Genomic DNA, 17,788 nt, shown 5'->3' with positions numbered 1-17,788 from the left:
CACTTCCACTCTCTCTAAAAGTCAAAGGAAAAATATCCTTGGGTGAGGATTAACAACAACAACAACAAAAACACGCCAAAGAAAAGAACTTTGCCTTAGATATCTCCCCCTTCCCCAGGAGAAATAAAGTGTTGACTGAGGACAAAGAGTGTAACTAATTCGGTAAAGAAAATAATTGAGCATTTGATCTTCGATTAGTCCATCAAAAAGATAAAAGATATTTGGTAACTAGTTTTAATTAATGCTACACCAGCTCATTTGTAGATTGTAAATTATAATCTACTAGAGGCCCAGTGCACAAAATTTGTGCACTGGGGGGGGGGGATTGGTCCCTCAGCCCAGGCTGCACCCTCTCGCAGTCCAGGAGCCATTGGGGGATGTCTGACTGACATCTTTAGCGCTGCTGCGGAGGCAGGAGAGGCTCCCGCCACCGCTGCTGTGCTCGCCAGCCGTGAGCCAGGCTTCTGGCTGAGCAGCACTCTCCCTGTGGGAATGCACTGACCACTAGAGGGCAGCTCCTGCATTGAGCATCTGCCCCCTGGTGGTCAGTGAGTGCCATAGCAACCGGTCATTCCGCCGTTCGGTTGATTTGCATTTTAGCCTTTTATTATATAGGATGCAGCTGACAAAAAGCAGTTACTTATAGGCAGTGCAGGTTGTTTCTTAAAGTCATGTATGTCATCTAAGGTAATAGTCTGAGGTTGAACAGGATGAGCCTGGGGAGATGGACGCGCCCATGGTTCCAAGCAAGAATCAACAGTAAACGAACTTTCACCCCCAGCGTTGATAAATAAATAATTGTTGGTTTACTCCCACTGAACACTAACCATAATCAGTCTTGTGTCTACCAGATGGCCCTAAAAATGATGAAAGACAATAAAGAATAAACACCGGATGCTGCAATACTTTAGGGCAGGAAAGCTAGTAAAAACTTCATTGCTCCTTGGTGGAGTGGGGAAGGACGGGTAGTGACGAGTGTCATCTGGAAGAGAGGAACTGGTTTTCATTACTTTGTTTTTGGAAATGCTTTTATAACTAGTTAATCATAGCTTTATAACGGGATACATTTGTGAGCTGTTCAAACTGGTATTTTTTAGATGATACACTAAGGACTACTGGGAAATAACTGATTTTTCCTTAAGGATATGAAGGAAACAGTATGTGCCTTCCAACGTGCTCATTTGTTTCTTTAAAGCCCAATGGAGGACAGACAGATGTGACAGCTTTTTCTATAAGGGCACCCTCCTCTGCATCGTGACTGGATGAGGTAGCATTTAAAGAGCTCGCAGCATTGTGCCTGGAATCTAAATGAAGGTCATTAATTATTGTTATTATCGTGCCTGTGGGGATACTCATATGAGTAGGTACCCACCTGCAGGCCTACATGGTGTGCTTGCAGAGGGGTTGGGAAAGGTCCCTAACACTGCGATGGAAGATGCACGCTCGGGGCTTTGTGCCCTATTAAATGCAAATATCTCCTTAGCAGTCCTGTATGCCATGGTACGACTAAGTTGATTAGATCTTTTCAGAAGAGTAGTGTCAAGAGTAGAAAAAAAGGGCAAGTATAAAGCTCCTGGCAACTCCGAGTGAAGGCACTGAAGACAAAACCCAAAGGACAAGGACGGGCCCAGGAGCTTCATTAAAGATCAGCAACTCAGTCTAACCTTCTCCTTAGAGCTGGCAGAGCAGTTCCTGTCCTCAGACCCTGCCTGCTCGGGGAATGGGACGTGCCTTGGGAAGCCTGCACAGGGAAAGGCTGGCTCCAGGGGCAATCTCACTAACCGTAGACAAGCCCCTCACAGGTTCAAGAGAGGCCTCTTGGGCCTCACAGGCACGTTCTCTGTGTTTCTCACTTTTTGAACCCTCTGAGCTAACATTCTGCCTGGGTTGCATGTTGGAGCAACCCTCTACCTTGATTTTCCAATAAGGCCTACAAGTTTTCCCTTTTCTTATAGCAAACATTAAAAAAGAACACGTTAAGCCCAGCCAGCATGGCTCAGTGGTTGAGCGTTGACCTATGAACCAGGAGGTCATGGTTCGATTCCCAGTCAGGGCACGGCCCCAGTGTGGGGCATGCAGGTGGCAGCCAATCAATGATTCTCTCTCATCATTGATGTTTCTATCTCTCTCTTTCCCTCTCTCTTTGTCTCTGAAATCAATTAAAATATATTTAGAAAAAAAAAAGAAAAGAACATGTTAAGATTGAATTGAGCTAAGAACCATATGATTTCACTCATATGTGGGATATAAAACTAAAACTCATGGACACAAACAGCAGTATGGTGGTTGCCAGAGGGAAAGGGGTAGGGGATGTTAGAGGTTCTAATATATGGTGATGGGAGAAGAATTGACTTTGAGTGGTGGGCACACAGTGCAATATACAGATCTTGTAACATAGAAACCTACACCTGAAACCTGTACGACCATATTAACCAATGTCACCCCAATAAATTTAATATAAATAAAAATTAAAAATAAAAAGCCAAACCAACAGAGGTGAGTAGAAATATTTTGAGTGGAGTGTGTGTGTGTGTGTGTGTGTGTGTTGGGGGGGGGGGGTTGTACTTAGATGAAATAACAGGTCACCTCTTAGGAAGACAGATGCCAAAAAGGCTGAATACTTCCTCAGTAATGACATAACCTTCATCTCTCACATAGAGTGAAAAATCTCACCTTCCAAAAGAACCCTTTCCAGAAAACCACTGCTGGAATATTCAGTTGTCACTGGCCTGTCCCCCACAGCATGCTAATGATGACAGTTGGTTGACCCTCTGAAAGACACTAGGAAGGCCTGGCTTTGAGGAGAAGGCTGGTTGGAAAAGAACAGGGAGCATGGCTGGTTCCCACGATCCCCAGAGGACCACCAGGTCATAGAAGCTCTCTGAGAACAAAGGAGACCAGATATTAAATGAGGGTCTTGTGCCCCAAAGAAAAAGTGAGGATTTGGGGCCAGACATGAGTATAACAGTTTTCTTTCTTTCTTCTTTATTTTTAAACTAGAGGCCTGGTACACAAAATTCATGCACTAGGGGTGGGTGTCCCTCATGCAGCCTGCAGCTTCTCCAATCTGGGACCCCTCGGGGAATGTCTGACTGTCGGTTTAGGCCCAATCCCACAATCTGGGACTGCTGGCTCCTAACCACTCACCTGCCTGCCAGCCTGATCGCCCCGAGCTGCCCTCCCCTGTTGGCCTGATCTCGCCTCCAACTGCCCTCCCCTGCTGGCCTGATCTCACCCCCAACTGCCCTCCCCGATGGCCCCTAACTGCCCTCCCTGCTGGCCGAATGGCCCCCAACTGCCCTTCCCTGCCAGCCTAATTGCCCCTAACTGCCTCTGCCTGCCTGATCACCTCTAACTGCCCTCCCCTGCCAGCCTGATCTCACCCCCAACTGCCCTCCCCTGCAGGCCTGATCTGCCCCCAACTGCCTTCCTCTGCTGGCCAATTTGGTTCTGATTGGTAGGTTTCTATGCCAGTCAGCGTCAAAAGCTCTGCCTCTTAGGCAGCTATTGGCTCCTCACACTTCACCCAGATTTGGTTCTGATTTTTCTATGCCAGACAGTGTCTCTGGGCCTATCAACAGGGACTGACCAGAAAAGTGGGGCTGATCAGCAGCCCTAGTGGAGGCCTGGAGAGAAATGGAGGCAGGGCTGCTGGAGAGAAAGAGAGAGGCAAGTGCTGATCAACAGTTGCCACAGAGGCTATGGATCAGACCCTGCTTCTCTCTTCAGGCCTCTCTCCAGGCCTGATTCACAGTCCTCTCAGCAGTCAGTGCTGGGTCACCGCGACTGCAGGACTAACTTCCGGCTGGTCGAGCCTCAGGTAGTGACAGACCCAGGGTTTTTATATATTAGGATATGTTTTTATTAATCTCAGAGAGAGAGAAAGGGAGAAGGAGAGATAGAAACATCGATTGGCTGCCTCCTGCACGCTCCCTACTGGGGATTTTGCCTAAAACCCAGGCCCTGATCATGAATCAAACTGTGGCCTCCTGGTTCAGGGTCAATGCTCAACCAGTGAGCCACACTAGCCAGGCTTTTTTTTTTTTTTTTAACTATGTATCCATGTGCCAGCTTGATATAGGATAGACACAGGGGAGAGCATCACCTCTAAATTTAAAAAACAGTATCTACACACATCAATATTTATCACAGAGCCTAGGCTTTTTTCATTTTTGCCAGTGAAGAAATAAATAAAGCATTTTTTTAAAGCAAACATATTGCACAATATTACATTCTCATGCAAGATTTTGTGATATGTGAAATATATTATTTCATGCAGCAAAAGAAATAAAGCCAAGAAATACACTGAAATGATAAAGATGATAAAGAGATGAGAAAACGAAAGATAAACAGGGTGAGCATAAAAGGATTTATGAGAAAAGATACCCTCAAACCAAAAAGCTTCCCCATGATATGATCCCAAATTATCAACTAAGCCTGCCATGCTTTTGATATGGGCCTGGGAGAACTGAAGATAAATAGAAATGTACCAAAGCACATAAAGCATCCTTTATTATCTTCTTACCTAGGAAAGCTGCCATGTTCATGACTTGACTAAACACACAGCTTGCAGGAGGTTGATCACCTGCAATACTTGAAAAATATGAAAATTTTTTTATTACTGTGTTAAAGTCTATAACCCTCTACAAAGGACTAAAATTCATATGCTGAAATCCTAATTCCCAATAAAATAGTATTAGGAGGTAGGACCATTGGGGGTAATTAGGTCATGAGGGTGGAGCCCTCACGAATGGGAGTAGTGCCCTTACAAAAGGGACCTCTCTTGTCCTCTTTCCATCCTGTGAGGATAGAGTGAGAAGATGCTAGTCTGTAACCCAGAAGAGGGCTCTCATCACGGCCTGACCATGCTGGCACTCTCTTCTTGGACTACTAGCCTCCATACTATGTGAAATAAATTTGTTACTTATAAGCCACCCATTCTATGCTACTTTGGTAAGTAGCCCAAATTAAGACACTCCTCCTGTAACTTTTCATAGATCAGAAGAGAATTATCAAATTACCTTATATATGGTGCATGCTTCACACCAGGTTTTCTGGAAAACAGAAAACATAGGTATTCAGGTTAAGTACAGTCATCTGTGCACAGTTTAACCTCACCAATTGCAAAGTTTTTGTTAGGTCTATTGGTGAACAATGAATTACCCAGAGATAAACCTTACCTCTCAGCTGAATTTAATGGGTAAATTTTGTCATCTTCCACAGCTATAAAGTATCTATGAAGGAAAAACAATAAAAGTTTATAAAACAAAGACTTTTTTTTTAAAAAAAAAAACAAGAATAATTTGTTTCCCAGTTTTATTAGACAAACCACGTTAGATCCTATTTATCTTTCCCTAACCACAAAAATGCTCTTTTACTCTAATGCTTTTTACCTTTAGATCATACAGTTCTTCAAAGCTCAAATGTCATTCTTAATAATATTTCTTTAATTTTCAAAACATCCCCAAAATTAATGGAAATAATTATAATCTGAAAACAAAGAAATGAGACCTTACAGCTTTGGGGAAACTAAAATTCGAATTCAAATTTTCTAATTTCCTAATTTCTCACTCCACCTTTCTTAATGAACTGCAAGGAACTAAAATAATTCTTTTTCTTTTTCTAAAAATATATTTTATTGATTTTTTACAGAGAGGAAGGGAGAGGGATAGCGAATTAGAAACATCAAAGAGAGAGAAACATCGATCAGCTGCCTCCTGCACACCTCCTACTGGGGATGTGCCCGCAACCAAGGTACATGCCTTGGCCGGAATCGAACCTGGGACCTTTCAGTCCACAGACCGACGCTCTATCCACTGAGCCAAACTGGTTAGGGCTAAAATAATTTTCTACAAGTGAACAGTAATTGAAATAAACAAGAGTGGGGATGTTTTGTGATAAGACAAGATTTCCAATGTAATGATACCCATTTTATAAACATACCAGACCCAATCACACAAAAAACCACCCTGACTATGAACTGGACTGTCATAAAATCTTTAGGATGTTAGTGTCAAATTAGCAAATCTTGCAAATAATGAATCCATATCACCAGTGTTTAGGATGTTCATTACTGGAAGGACATGGGAACACAAGAGTCTAGTATTCTTCACTACCTGCTTTACATAATTTATTACTCTTGTTACTTTGGATAACAGAAGAAAGGAAGAGAAATGGGGACTTTAGCAAGGCTGAATTTTTTTTTAATTAAACCTTTATTGTTCAGATTATTATATTTGTTCCTCTTTTTTCCCCCCACAACTCCCCTCCACCCAGTTCCCACCCCACCCTCTGCCCTTACCCCTCCTACTGTCCTCATCCATAGGTGTACGATTTTTGTCCAGTCTCTTCCTGCATCCCCCACACCCTTTCCTTCCAAGAATTGTCAGTCCACTCCCTTTCTATGCCCCTGATTCTATTATATTCACCAGTTTACTCTGTTCATCAGATTTTTTATTCACTTGATTTTTAGATTCACTTGTTGATAGATATGTATTTGCTGTTCATAATTTGTATCTTTACCTTTTTCTTCTTCTTCCTCTTCTTAAAGGATACCTTTCAGCATTTCATATAACACTGGTTTGGTGGTGATGAACTCCTTTAGCTTTTTCTTATCTGTGAAGCTCTTTATCTGACCTTCAATTCTGAATGATAGCTTTGCTGGATAAAGTAATCTTGGTTGTAGGTTCCTGCTATTCATCACTTTGAATATTTCTTGCCACTCCCTTCTGGCCTGCATAGTTTCTGTTGAGAAATCAGCTGACAGTCGTATGGGTACTCCCTTGTAGGTAACTGACTGTCTTTCTCTTGCTGCTTTTAAGATTCTCTCTTTGTCTTTTGCTCTTGGCATTTTGATTATGATGTGTCTAGGTGTGGTCCTCTTTGGATTCCTTTTGTTTGGGGTTCTCTGCACTTCCTCGACCTGTAAGTCTATTTCTTTCACCAGGTGGGGGAAGTTTTCTGTCGTTATTTCTTCAAATAGGTTTTCAATATCTTGCTCTCTCTCTTCTTCTGGCACCCCTATACTTTGGATGTTGGCATGCTTGAAGCTGTCCCAGAGGCTCTTTACACTATCTTCGTATTTCTGGGTTCTACTTTCATTTTGCTTTTCCGGTTGGGTGTTTTTTGCATCTTCGTATTTCAAATCTTTGACTTGATTCTTGCGATCCTCTGGTCTGCTGTTGGGAATCTGTATAGTATTCATTTCAGTCAGTGTATGCTTAATTTCTAGTTGGTCCTTTATCACAACATCGAGGGTCTCACTAGATTTCTTGAGGATCTCACTACATTTATCGGAGGTCTCACCAGTCTTTTCCAGGATCTTACTAAATTTATCAGCGGCTTCTAGACAGTTCTTGAAACACCTTAAAAGTGTGGTTTTGAACTCTATATCCAGCAGTTTGCTTTTTTCCATTTCTGTCATTTTTATCCTGTTTCTTTGTATCCACATTTTTTATGCTTTCTTGGTGCACCCCCTTGTGGTCTTTGTGCACAGTCTTGTTGTAGTTAAGCCTTGATTGTTGTAGGTAATACTGGTGGGGATTTGACCTCCAGGCCAATTGGCTGTGAGAATCAGCTGTGTCTGCAGTGGGAGAACTTCTGTCCTGATCTCTAGGTATGTGCTAATCTAGCCTCTGCCTGAGGCTACCCAGCAAATGCCTCTGAACAAGGCTTGGGCGGGGAGGGTCCCAGGGGATTGACAGGGCGAGCAGAGCAAGCAGTTATTCCTGCTCTCAGTCCTGCCTTCAGAGGCTCTGCTTCTCAGTGTCCCAGCAATTGCTGCAAGTACCTCGGAGAGAAAGCTGCCCACGAGTTCTGACTGATGCCAGACAGTCCTGCTTCTCCCATTTGAGTCTGGGTCCCCAGAGACTCGCCCGGAACTGGAGCTCAGAGCCTGAGACTCCCTCCCGATTGAAAAAGACAATCGTGCCCTCAGCCGCGAGCCTGCTCCGCATGCACCTCTGCATCTTAGTATTCCACACCACACCTCCTCTGAGTCTCGGTATGCTTTTCTCTTTCCTTCTAGTTGTAGAATTTCCACTCAGCCAGCCTTCCTGTGGTTCTGGGTGATGTCCGTTCCATATTTTAGTTGTATTTTTGAAGTGGTTGTGCGAGGCAGCAATCTCCGGTGTTTACCTATGCCGCCATCTTGGTTTCTCTCCGCAAGGTTGAATTTGTAAACATTTTTTTAAAGCCTTTATAAACACATTGCTCTAGATATGCCATATGCTATCAAAACCACATTGTTATCTACATTGCACTCCAATTCTTAAATAATAAATCAGAGGATACTCACACTATCCACAATCCAGCCGAAGTAAATAAAGTAAATACAAGAGGTAAAAACATCCATACGCTGAATTTCTTCCCATCCATTCCTGTTCCACTGAAAGAAAATGAACAGGTATTAATAACAAAGACAAAAACGTACCTGATTCAGGACAGGCAGGAAGTTTACTTTAGTTGAAAAAGAGTGCATCTTATGAAACCATGGTTCAACATTACGACCACATACATGGGAAATCCATGCAAGGTAACATGGATGATTGTTATCCTGCATTAGCTCAGATATTCCAGAGTCTTCATTGAGAACTGGTGGAAAGTTTCTAATTATGACACTTATCCTTATACAAGTATCAATGTATTTAAGAAACGACAAAAGAGTTTGGGTTAGGACTTGGAGGAGGAGGTTTTGTGTTAGAACTAGATTCCAAAGACAAAGTCAAACCTACTTTTAGTGCTATTAACATGTATGGATTTATGGATCTATGGGTCCAGCATGTACATATGTCTACAGCTTAGGTAACAAGAATGTTAGAAATAAATGGCTACAAAATAAATTAGCAACTCAGGAGGAAATGACAAATGCTTTGCAAATCTGAATTTTTCTCAAAATGTTACATTCTCAGAAGACACTCAAATGAATGATTTGGAAAATGTGTGTAACAATCTCAGAAGACACTCAAATGAATGATTTGGAAAATGTGTGTAACTTTAAATTCGTTCCTACCAACACAATGCAGGAGGGGAGGAAAGCCATATGCTAGGCATTTTGGATGGTATATTTTAAAGCAAAAATATATAAATAAAAAATCCCCCACCAAAATAAAGTGGAAAGCAGAGCTTCAGAAGTGCCTATGAAAAATGATTGGTGGAAAACAGAAAGAAACAACTATCACTTTACTTCTTTGCCCAAAACCATCCCAGAAAATCTATTTGAGACACTGGATGCTAACAATGCTTAAGGCAAAAAGTACCGGTTCCTGGAAAATAAAATACCCCCGTGATTTCCACAGGTGATCTGACAGGAGAAGGATATGGGATTACATAGAACCTCTAGGGAGAAACTGCTGCTCATTGTTTTGGATTTTATAATTAACTGGGAAAAGTCATTTACTGGGGTTTGAACCAGTACTTGTAGGTTAAGCCAAGTTCAGTAGCATATCTTTGCAGTAACAGAATGCTCCAATACGCCCAAAATTATCAGCCCCAGAACTCATGCGTATAAACCATTTTAAAAACAGACTGGTGAATAAACCATAATGCCAACTTATTTATGTACACCGAGAAACACAACTGCCAAATGGACAAATACATTGGCTCCTCTTTTAGGAACACCTATATGGGAAATCAGAATTTGGAATCAGGAGAATAGAGTGAAGAGAGTTGAGATAATTCTAAGACCATGGCATCAAGTTACGTGTGCTAATTTACTTTAAAGAAAGCAGCATGGTGTAATGGAAATGGTATGGCAATGCGCAGGACCGAAACCCAGTTCTGCCGTGCATCTGATCTCTAACAAGTTACTTCATTTCTTCTTCTTTTTTTTTATTGTTTAAAGTATTAAAAATAGTAGTACATATGTCTCCTTTTTTCCCCATTGACCTTGCCCCGGAAGTTATTTCATTTCTTAAGCCTCAGTTTAATTATGGAGATAACTGCTACTTAGCTTTTATTTATTGCATAGACTGTTACATAAAAAATAGTTGTATTAGGAGGGGAATAGAAGGGGGGAAATGGGAGATATCTGTAATCCTCAGTGTGTTGTGCTGAGGATTAATGTGAACTGGTAACTCTGCACACATGATACAAGTTCCATAAGTGGCAGCTCTGCCAACTCTAACTCTAAGATCAATGTTAGGACGAGGTCCTCTCCCTCCAAAGCACGGCTCCGGATAGCCAAACACTTTCTTCTTCTCTGGGCTCCTGCTTCGATAGGATGCAGACACCTTTCCTGATAAGTAAGTTTCTTTCTTCAGATGGCTCTCCCCCAAAATGAGTTAATACCTTAACTGTACACACATATTGAAGGCCTACCTTCCTCAGATTCTCCTCTGTGGTTACTTTTCACCATGCATTGCTTTCCTCATTTTGTTGTGGAAGCATCTATGGTGGCTAATGGCTACTCTCCTTAATTATTTTATTCTTGTTAGTTTAATTCTCATCTCCAAATTCTGGGAAAATCATACTATACCCCCTAATGATAGCTGAAATTGTCCTTTTTTTTTTTTTTTTTTAAACTCAAAGGGATGCCTTGAGAGGTAAAAAGAATAAGTCTATGGATAGTTATATTATTAGTTTCCACTACTTGGGGACTTCTTTGGGACTTTTACATTGGTTATGCACCTCCCTTTTTTTAATTTTGGAAATAATTGCAAATTCACATATGAGACATAGTAGAGAGAAATCCTGTATATCCTTCACTCTCTCCCCCCAATAGTAACATCTGTATAACCATAGTACAACTTCAATATCCAAGATATTGACATTGATACATGGTTTTATTTCATCAGTTTTACACGCACTCCTTGCTGTATTTAGTTTTAAACAAATTTTACCATGTGTGCACATGTGTATGATCACCAACACATACAGGTGTTCCTAAAAGGGGAGCCAAAGTCCTTGTGTGTTGCCATGTTATATAACCATACTACTTCCTTCCCCCAAACCCTCCTTCCCAATCTCTGACAACCACTAATCCTTTCTCCACGTCTATAATTTTGATCATTTCAAGAATGTTATACAGATGAAATTATAGAGCATGTAACCTTTGGGATTGACTTTTTTTTACTGAGCCTTCGTCTGAGAATTCCTTGGAGATTCATGTAAGATTTGTGCTCATCAATGGTCTGGTACCTTTCATTCTTTGGTAATTTTTCATGCTATGGATGTACCCAGTTTGTTTATGCACTGATCACAGCATACCTGGGTAGCTTTAACTTTCTATGGCAAATAAAGAAGTTATGTAAAGGAGATGTAAAGTACAGCATAGGGAATGTAATAATATTTAATAACTATGTATGGTGGCAGGTGAGAACTAGGAGTATCGGGAGGAACACTTAGTAAACATGTGATTGTCTAACCACTATGCTGTATACCTGAAACTAATACAAAATAATATTGAATGTAAACTGTAATTGAAAAATAAAAATTTTAAAATAAAATAAAGCACACAATTAAAAAAAAAACAGCTATGAAGCATGAACATAAGTTTTTATTTCTCTGCAATAAAAGCCCAAGACTGCAATTGTTGGGCAGTATGATAATTTCATGAATAGTCTTCAAAGAATCAGTTTCCTGAGTAGTTATACCATTTTATTTTACTAACAGCAAGGTAGGATTGAAGGTGTCTTCACATCCTTATCACTATTAGTGCTATCACTATTTGGTGTTAGCACTAAATAATTGGTGTTAATTGGTGATAATCCATGTTGTCACTATTTGTTATCTTAGCTATTCTGACAAGCATACACTGATATCTCACTGTGGTTTTAATTTGCATTTCCCTGCTGGCTAGCGATGTGGAGTATCTTTTTATGTACTTATTTGCCACCTGTATATCCTCTTCAGTGAAATGTCTATACCTGGCTTTTACCCATTTACAAATGGACTATTTTTTATGCTTGAGAATGAAAAACAGTTTGAAGTGCTTTGTAAATTTTAGACACAAGTCCTTTTTCAGATAGCAGTTTGCAAATATTCTTCCAAGTCTGTAGCTTATCTCTTCATCCACTCAACAGGGTCTTTATGTAAAAAAATTATTTATTTACTAGTAGCCCTGTGGATGAATCCATGAGCCAGTAGGTCACTGCTGCCCTCCTGTAGCTCTCTGCTCGCTGCCGCCCTCCTGCAGCTCCCCCCCCCCCCCCCCCGTCTCCCTCATAGCTTGTTGCCCTGCTCTTTCCTGTAGCTCTCTGCAGCCCACTTGTACCTTGTTGGCCCACCCCCTGCTGATCCGTGATCTGGTCGTCATGTGCTTGGTTGTTATGCCTAAGGGTGTAACGGCTAATTAGCATATTCCTCTCTTGTTATATAGGATTTATTGTTGTGCGTGAGTTAAAAAAAAAATAAAAAAAAATATATATATATATATATATATATATATATATATATATATATATATATGATAGATAGATAGATAGATAGATATAGATAGATAGATATAGTCCGAGATGCCATAACATCACAACCGCTCAGGAGGAGGCTGTGCATGCAGGTGGGCGGGAGGAGACTGCGTGGGAGGTGAGGCAAGCCACAGATGCCGCGGTGGCTTGAGCAGGTCCAGAGCGGAGACAGGGGGGCCTGCCAGTGTCGGCCACAGTGGCTTGAGCAGACCCGGAGTGGAGAGAGACAGGGGGGCCTGCCAGCCGCTGTGCACCAGCAGTCCCACCTTTGTGTGTGAGCTGCAGAGGAAACACCTTTTCTGACTGCTCATTGGCTAAGCTCCCCGTACACCACTTGCAGTGTTCTTGGTAACTTGGGTAATAAGAATCCAAGAAGGTGATCTAGGGTTTTTCCACCTCAATCCTGGAGGAAAAAACAAAGGTCTGCGGCTAGAGGGGCTAAGAAATGTCATATTCTGTCCTAGCCAGTTTGGCTCAGTGGATAGAGTGTCGGCCTATGGACTGCAGGGTCCAGGTTTGATTCTGATCAAAGACATGTACCTAGGTTGCAGGCTCCTCCCTGTCCGGGGCCCAGGTCAGTGCTCACACAGGAGGCAACCAATCGAAGTGTCCCTCTCACATTGATGTTTCTCTCTGTCTTTCCCTCTCTCTTCCATGCTCTCTAAAAATCAATGGAATGAGTAACCAAGATGGCGGCATAGGTAAACACCGGAAATTGCTGCCTCGCACAACCACTTCAAAAATACAACTAAAAGACAAAACGGACATTATCCAGAACCACAGGAAGGCTGGCTGAGTAGAAATTCTACAACTAGAAGGAAAGAGAAAAGCACACTGAGACTCAGAGGAGGTGTGGAAGTAAAGTGCAGAGATACGGAAGCGCACGTGGAAAGGGCTGGCAACTGAGGACGTGGCTGTCTTGTTCAATCGGGAGGGAGACACAAGCTCCTGACTGCTCTGAACTCCAGTTCCGGGTGAGTATCTGGGGACCCAGACTCATACGGGGAAAAACTGGACTGTCTGGCATTGGTCGGAACTTGAGGGCGGCTTTCTCAGAGGTGCTTGCAGCGATTACCGGGACACTGAGACGCGGGGCCTCTTAGGGCAGGACTGAGGAGCAGCCATAGCTGTTTGCTCCACCCTGTTGATTCCCTGAGACCCCGCCCCACCCAAGCTGTGCACAGAGGCTTTTGCATATGAAAGACTTGTCCCTTTGCAATCTGAAAATTATCTAACAAACTGCAGCTGGGTCAGAGAGACCCAGAACATCCAAAAGAAGGCCCAAGCCCCCACAGCAGCTTGCATTGCTTCACAGCTGGGTCTCATCTGGGAACCTCCAAACCTCAAACAAAGAAGAAAAATATGCAGATTTCTCCATAGCTCCTGCTGAGTAGCCTCAGGCAGAGGCTAAATTAGCACCTCCTTAGAGATCCAAGAGCCAGTGTACCCAGTGGTCAGAGTGGGACCATCCAGATTACAACTCCTCAGATCCATAAGGAACACACTCAGGGGCAGACTCAGTGAGCACCAAAGCCCCACTGAAGCAAGTCTTGCCCCAGAAAGGTGTCTCCAGCACAGAAGTTCTCCTACTGTAGACACAGCTGATTCTCACAGCCAATTGGCCTGGAGGTCAATTCCTCCCAGTGATACCAACAACAAGCAAGGCTTAATTACAATAAGACTGTGCACACAGCCCACAAAGGGGTGCATCAAGAGTGTCCACCTCAGGAAACTGGGGAGGCTGAGCCACTGTGCCCTATAGGACACCTAGCACAGAAAGCCACTCTATCAACACAGGGAAGCATAAAAAATGCAGAGACAAAGAAACAGAACACAAATGACAGAAACGGAGGAAAGCAAACTACTGGATATAGAGTTCAAAACCACACTTTTAAGGTTTTTCAAGAACTTTTTAGAAACCACCGATAAATTTAGTAAGACCCTCAAAAAGTCTGGTGAGACTGCCGATAAATGTAGTGAGACTCTCAAGAAATCTAGTGAGGCCCTCGAGGTTATGAAAAAGGACCAACTAGAAATTAAGCATACACTGACTGAAATAAAAAATATTATACAGAGCTCCAATAGCAAACTAGAGGATCACAAGAATCAAGTCAAAGATTTGAAATACGAAGAAGCAAAAAACACCCAACCGGGAAAACAAAAAGAAAAAAGAATCCAAAAATATGAAGATAGTGTAAGGAGCCTCTGGGACAGCTTCAAGTGTACCAACATCTGAAGTATAGGGGTGCCAGAAGAAGAGAGAGAGCAAGATATTGAAAACCTATTTGAAGAAATAATGACAGAAAACTTCCCCTACCTGGTGAAAGAAATAGACTTACAAGTCCAGGAAGCGCAGAGAACCACAAACAAAAGGAATCCAGAGAGGACCACACCAAGACACATCATCATTAAAATGCCAAGAGCAAAAGACAAAGAGAGAATCCTAAAAGCAGCAAGAGAAAGACAGTCAGTTACCTACAAGGGAGTACTCATATGACTGTCAGCTGATTTCTCAACAGAAACTATGCAGGCCAGAAGGGAGTGGCAAGAAATATTCAAAGTGATGAATACCAAGAACCTACAACCAAGATTACTTTATCCAGTAAAGCTATCATTCAGAATTGAAGGTCAAATAAAGAACTTCACAGATAAGAAAAAGCTAAAGGAGTTCATCACCACCAAACCAGTATTATATGAAATGCTGAAAGGTATCCTTTTAGAAGAGGAAGAAGAAGAAAAAGGTAAAGATACAAATTATGAATAACAAATCCACATTTATCAACAAGTGAATCTAAAAATCAAGTGAATAAATAATCTGATTAACAGAATAAACTGGTGAATATAATAGAATCAGGGGCATAGAAAGGGAAGTGGACTGACTATTCTTGTGGGGGAAAGGGGTGTGAGGGGTGCGGGAAGAGACTGGACAAAAATCGTACACCTATGGTGGTAAGGGCAGAGGGTGGGGTGGGAACCCGGTGGAGTGGGCTATGGGGGAAAAAAGAGGTACAACTGTAATAATCTGAACAATAAAGATTTAGTTTAAAAAAATCAATGGAAAAATATCTTCAGGTGAGTATAAAAAAAAGAAAGAAAGAAATGTCATTTCCTATGAAAGAGACATCTTGAAAATGCCTAAAGAAAGTTGTCATTTTTCCGTGGTGAAAGGACGAGTCCATGTTGATGAAAACACCTTGGTGGCTGCGGTGGCTGGCAGTGGCAGCAGCAGCAGGGTGATGGGGGTGGTGCCTTCCCCTGATCAGCCAGTTGCCTCCCACAGAGGGAGGCCAGACCTAAGTGAGCGGGCCTAAGCTGTCAGTAAGAAATCCCCTGAGGGCTCCTGGACTGTGAGAGGGGGCCAGCTGGGCTGAGGAACTCTCTCCAACTGCAAGAATTTTGTGCACTGGGCCTCTAGTACATAACATAAAAATCTTATCATTTTAAGTGTACAATAGAATGGTATTAAGTACATTCACATTGTTGTGCAACCATCACTACTATCCATCTCCAGAACTTTTCATCATCCCAAACTAAAACTGTACTCATCCTATATAATAAAAGCCCAGTGCCCAAAATGGCAGAATGACCAGAATGACCAGAGACCAGAACCACCGCAGCCCCGCCCCCCCAGCAGGGACCCCCACCCCGATCAGGGGCATGGCCAGCCTGAAAACTCATCACGGCATCTCACCCCGGCCTGCCCTGCTCCCCCAGCGGTGTCCACCAGGTCAGCCGACTCCCACCGGTGCACCAGGCCTCTATCCTATATAATAAAAGGGAAATATGCAAATTGACCCTAACAGTGGAACAACCAGATGACCGCTCAACCAGTCACTATGAGGTGCACTGACCACCTCTTGGTCCCTTTTCCTGGCCAGCAGGCTCTGATCGCCCAATGGCAAATGGGGAACTGGGGGAGGGTGGTGGGGGATACGGGTAGTGCCAGGCCAAGGCCCCTACTTCACCAGTCGCCTCACACACAGAGGGCAACACGTTGTGGGTTGGGGCCGGCAAGTGGGCGGGAATGGCCAACCTCTCGGGCCCATCCCCTGGCCATCAGGCTCCAATCACCCAATGGCAAATGGGGAACTGAGGGTGGGTGATGGTGGGGGGAGGGGCCAGGTGCGGGCAGACAAGGAAGATGGCCCTCATTGTAGGCCAGGCCTAGGGACCGTACCTGCGCACAAATTTCTTGCGCCGGGCCTCTAGTTTATATATATAAAACCGATGCGACTGTCCGAACAGTAGCTATAACGTGCACTGACCACCAGGGGGCAGATGCGCAACACAGGAGAGAAAACCACAGGCATGGAAACATGGAACAGACTGATGAATCTCAGAGGGAAGGGGGGAGGGCAGGAAGAGATTAAGCAAAGACCTTATATGCATACTAGAGGCTTGGCTCATGGATTTGAGCACTGGTGGGGTCCCTCGGCCTGGTCTGCATCCTCTCGCAATCCGGGACCCCTCGGAGGATGTCGGAGAGCTGGTTTGGCCCGATCCCCGCAGACCCTACCGGTGCACGAGTCCATGCACCTGGCCTCTAGTTAAATAATAACTCTTCATTCCCTCCACTCCCAGCCTCTGGCAACAACCATTCTACTTTTTATCTCTATAAATTTGACTATTCTAGGTACTTTATATAAGTGAAGGTATTTGTCTTTTTGTGTCTGGCTTATTTCACTTAGCATAATGTTCTCACAGTTCATCCATCATGTATCATGTATCATAATTTCATTCCATTTTAAAGGCTGAATAACATGTCATTTTATATATATATATATATATATATATATATATATATATATATCAACACTAATAAAAGAGAAAAATGGTAATTGGCGTACGACGATACCCTTTTCATTGGCTAATCAGGGCTATATGCAAATTAACTGCCAACTATGATTGGCAGTTAACTGCCAACAAGATGGCGGTTAATTTGCATATGTAGGCACAATGCAGGGAGGCGAAAGGGAAAGCAGGAATAAGCCCCCTGCCACTGACAGTGATCAGAAACCCAGGGGGGTGCTAAGAGCTGGGGGGCAGGGCAGTCGGCCCTGGGGCCACCTTTGCCCTGCCCCCCAGCCATGATCAGAGAATCAGGCGCCTTTGCCACCCTGGCCAGTGATCGCAGGAAGTAGGGATGGAGCCAGCGATGGGAGCTGGGCACGGTCGAAGCTGGCAGTCCCGGGAGCTAGGGGTCCCTTGCCTGGGCCTAAAGCGAAGCCCACGATCGCGGGGCCGCTGCAGCTGCGGGTCCCCGCTGCCCGAGCTGGACGCCTAGGCCAGAGGCGTTAGGCCTGGGCAGGGGCGGAGCCTGCAACCGCGGGGAGCTGGGGGTCCCCTACCCAGGCCTGACACCTCTGGCGGAGGCGTCAGGCCTG

The 17,788-nt window shown here is 43.4% G+C and overlaps 1 protein-coding gene across 4 annotated transcripts in view; it reads right to left on the bottom strand.

Moving 5' to 3' along the window:
- Positions 1-17,788, bottom strand: part of TMEM150C (transmembrane protein 150C) — a 90,283-nt gene that overhangs the window by 14,014 nt on the left and 58,481 nt on the right. For all 4 annotated transcript variants that reach the window (XM_059667260.1, XM_059667265.1, XM_059667242.1 and 1 more), the window contains exons 2-5: positions 8,297-8,386; positions 5,181-5,234; positions 5,022-5,054; positions 4,526-4,593 (exon numbers count right to left, since the gene is read on the bottom strand). In XM_059667260.1, coding sequence (XP_059523243.1) covers positions 4,526-4,593; positions 5,022-5,054; positions 5,181-5,234; positions 8,297-8,376 — 235 coding nt within the window. In that variant the 5' untranslated portion in view covers positions 8,377-8,386. The remainder of the gene's footprint in view (positions 1-4,525; positions 4,594-5,021; positions 5,055-5,180; positions 5,235-8,296; positions 8,387-17,788) is intronic.

This window comes from Myotis daubentonii, chromosome 1 (genome assembly GCF_963259705.1).
Source record: "Myotis daubentonii chromosome 1, mMyoDau2.1, whole genome shotgun sequence".
NCBI classification, from domain to species: domain Eukaryota; kingdom Metazoa; phylum Chordata; class Mammalia; order Chiroptera; family Vespertilionidae; genus Myotis; species Myotis daubentonii.
This window is presented reverse-complemented; position numbering and strand designations above follow the sequence as displayed.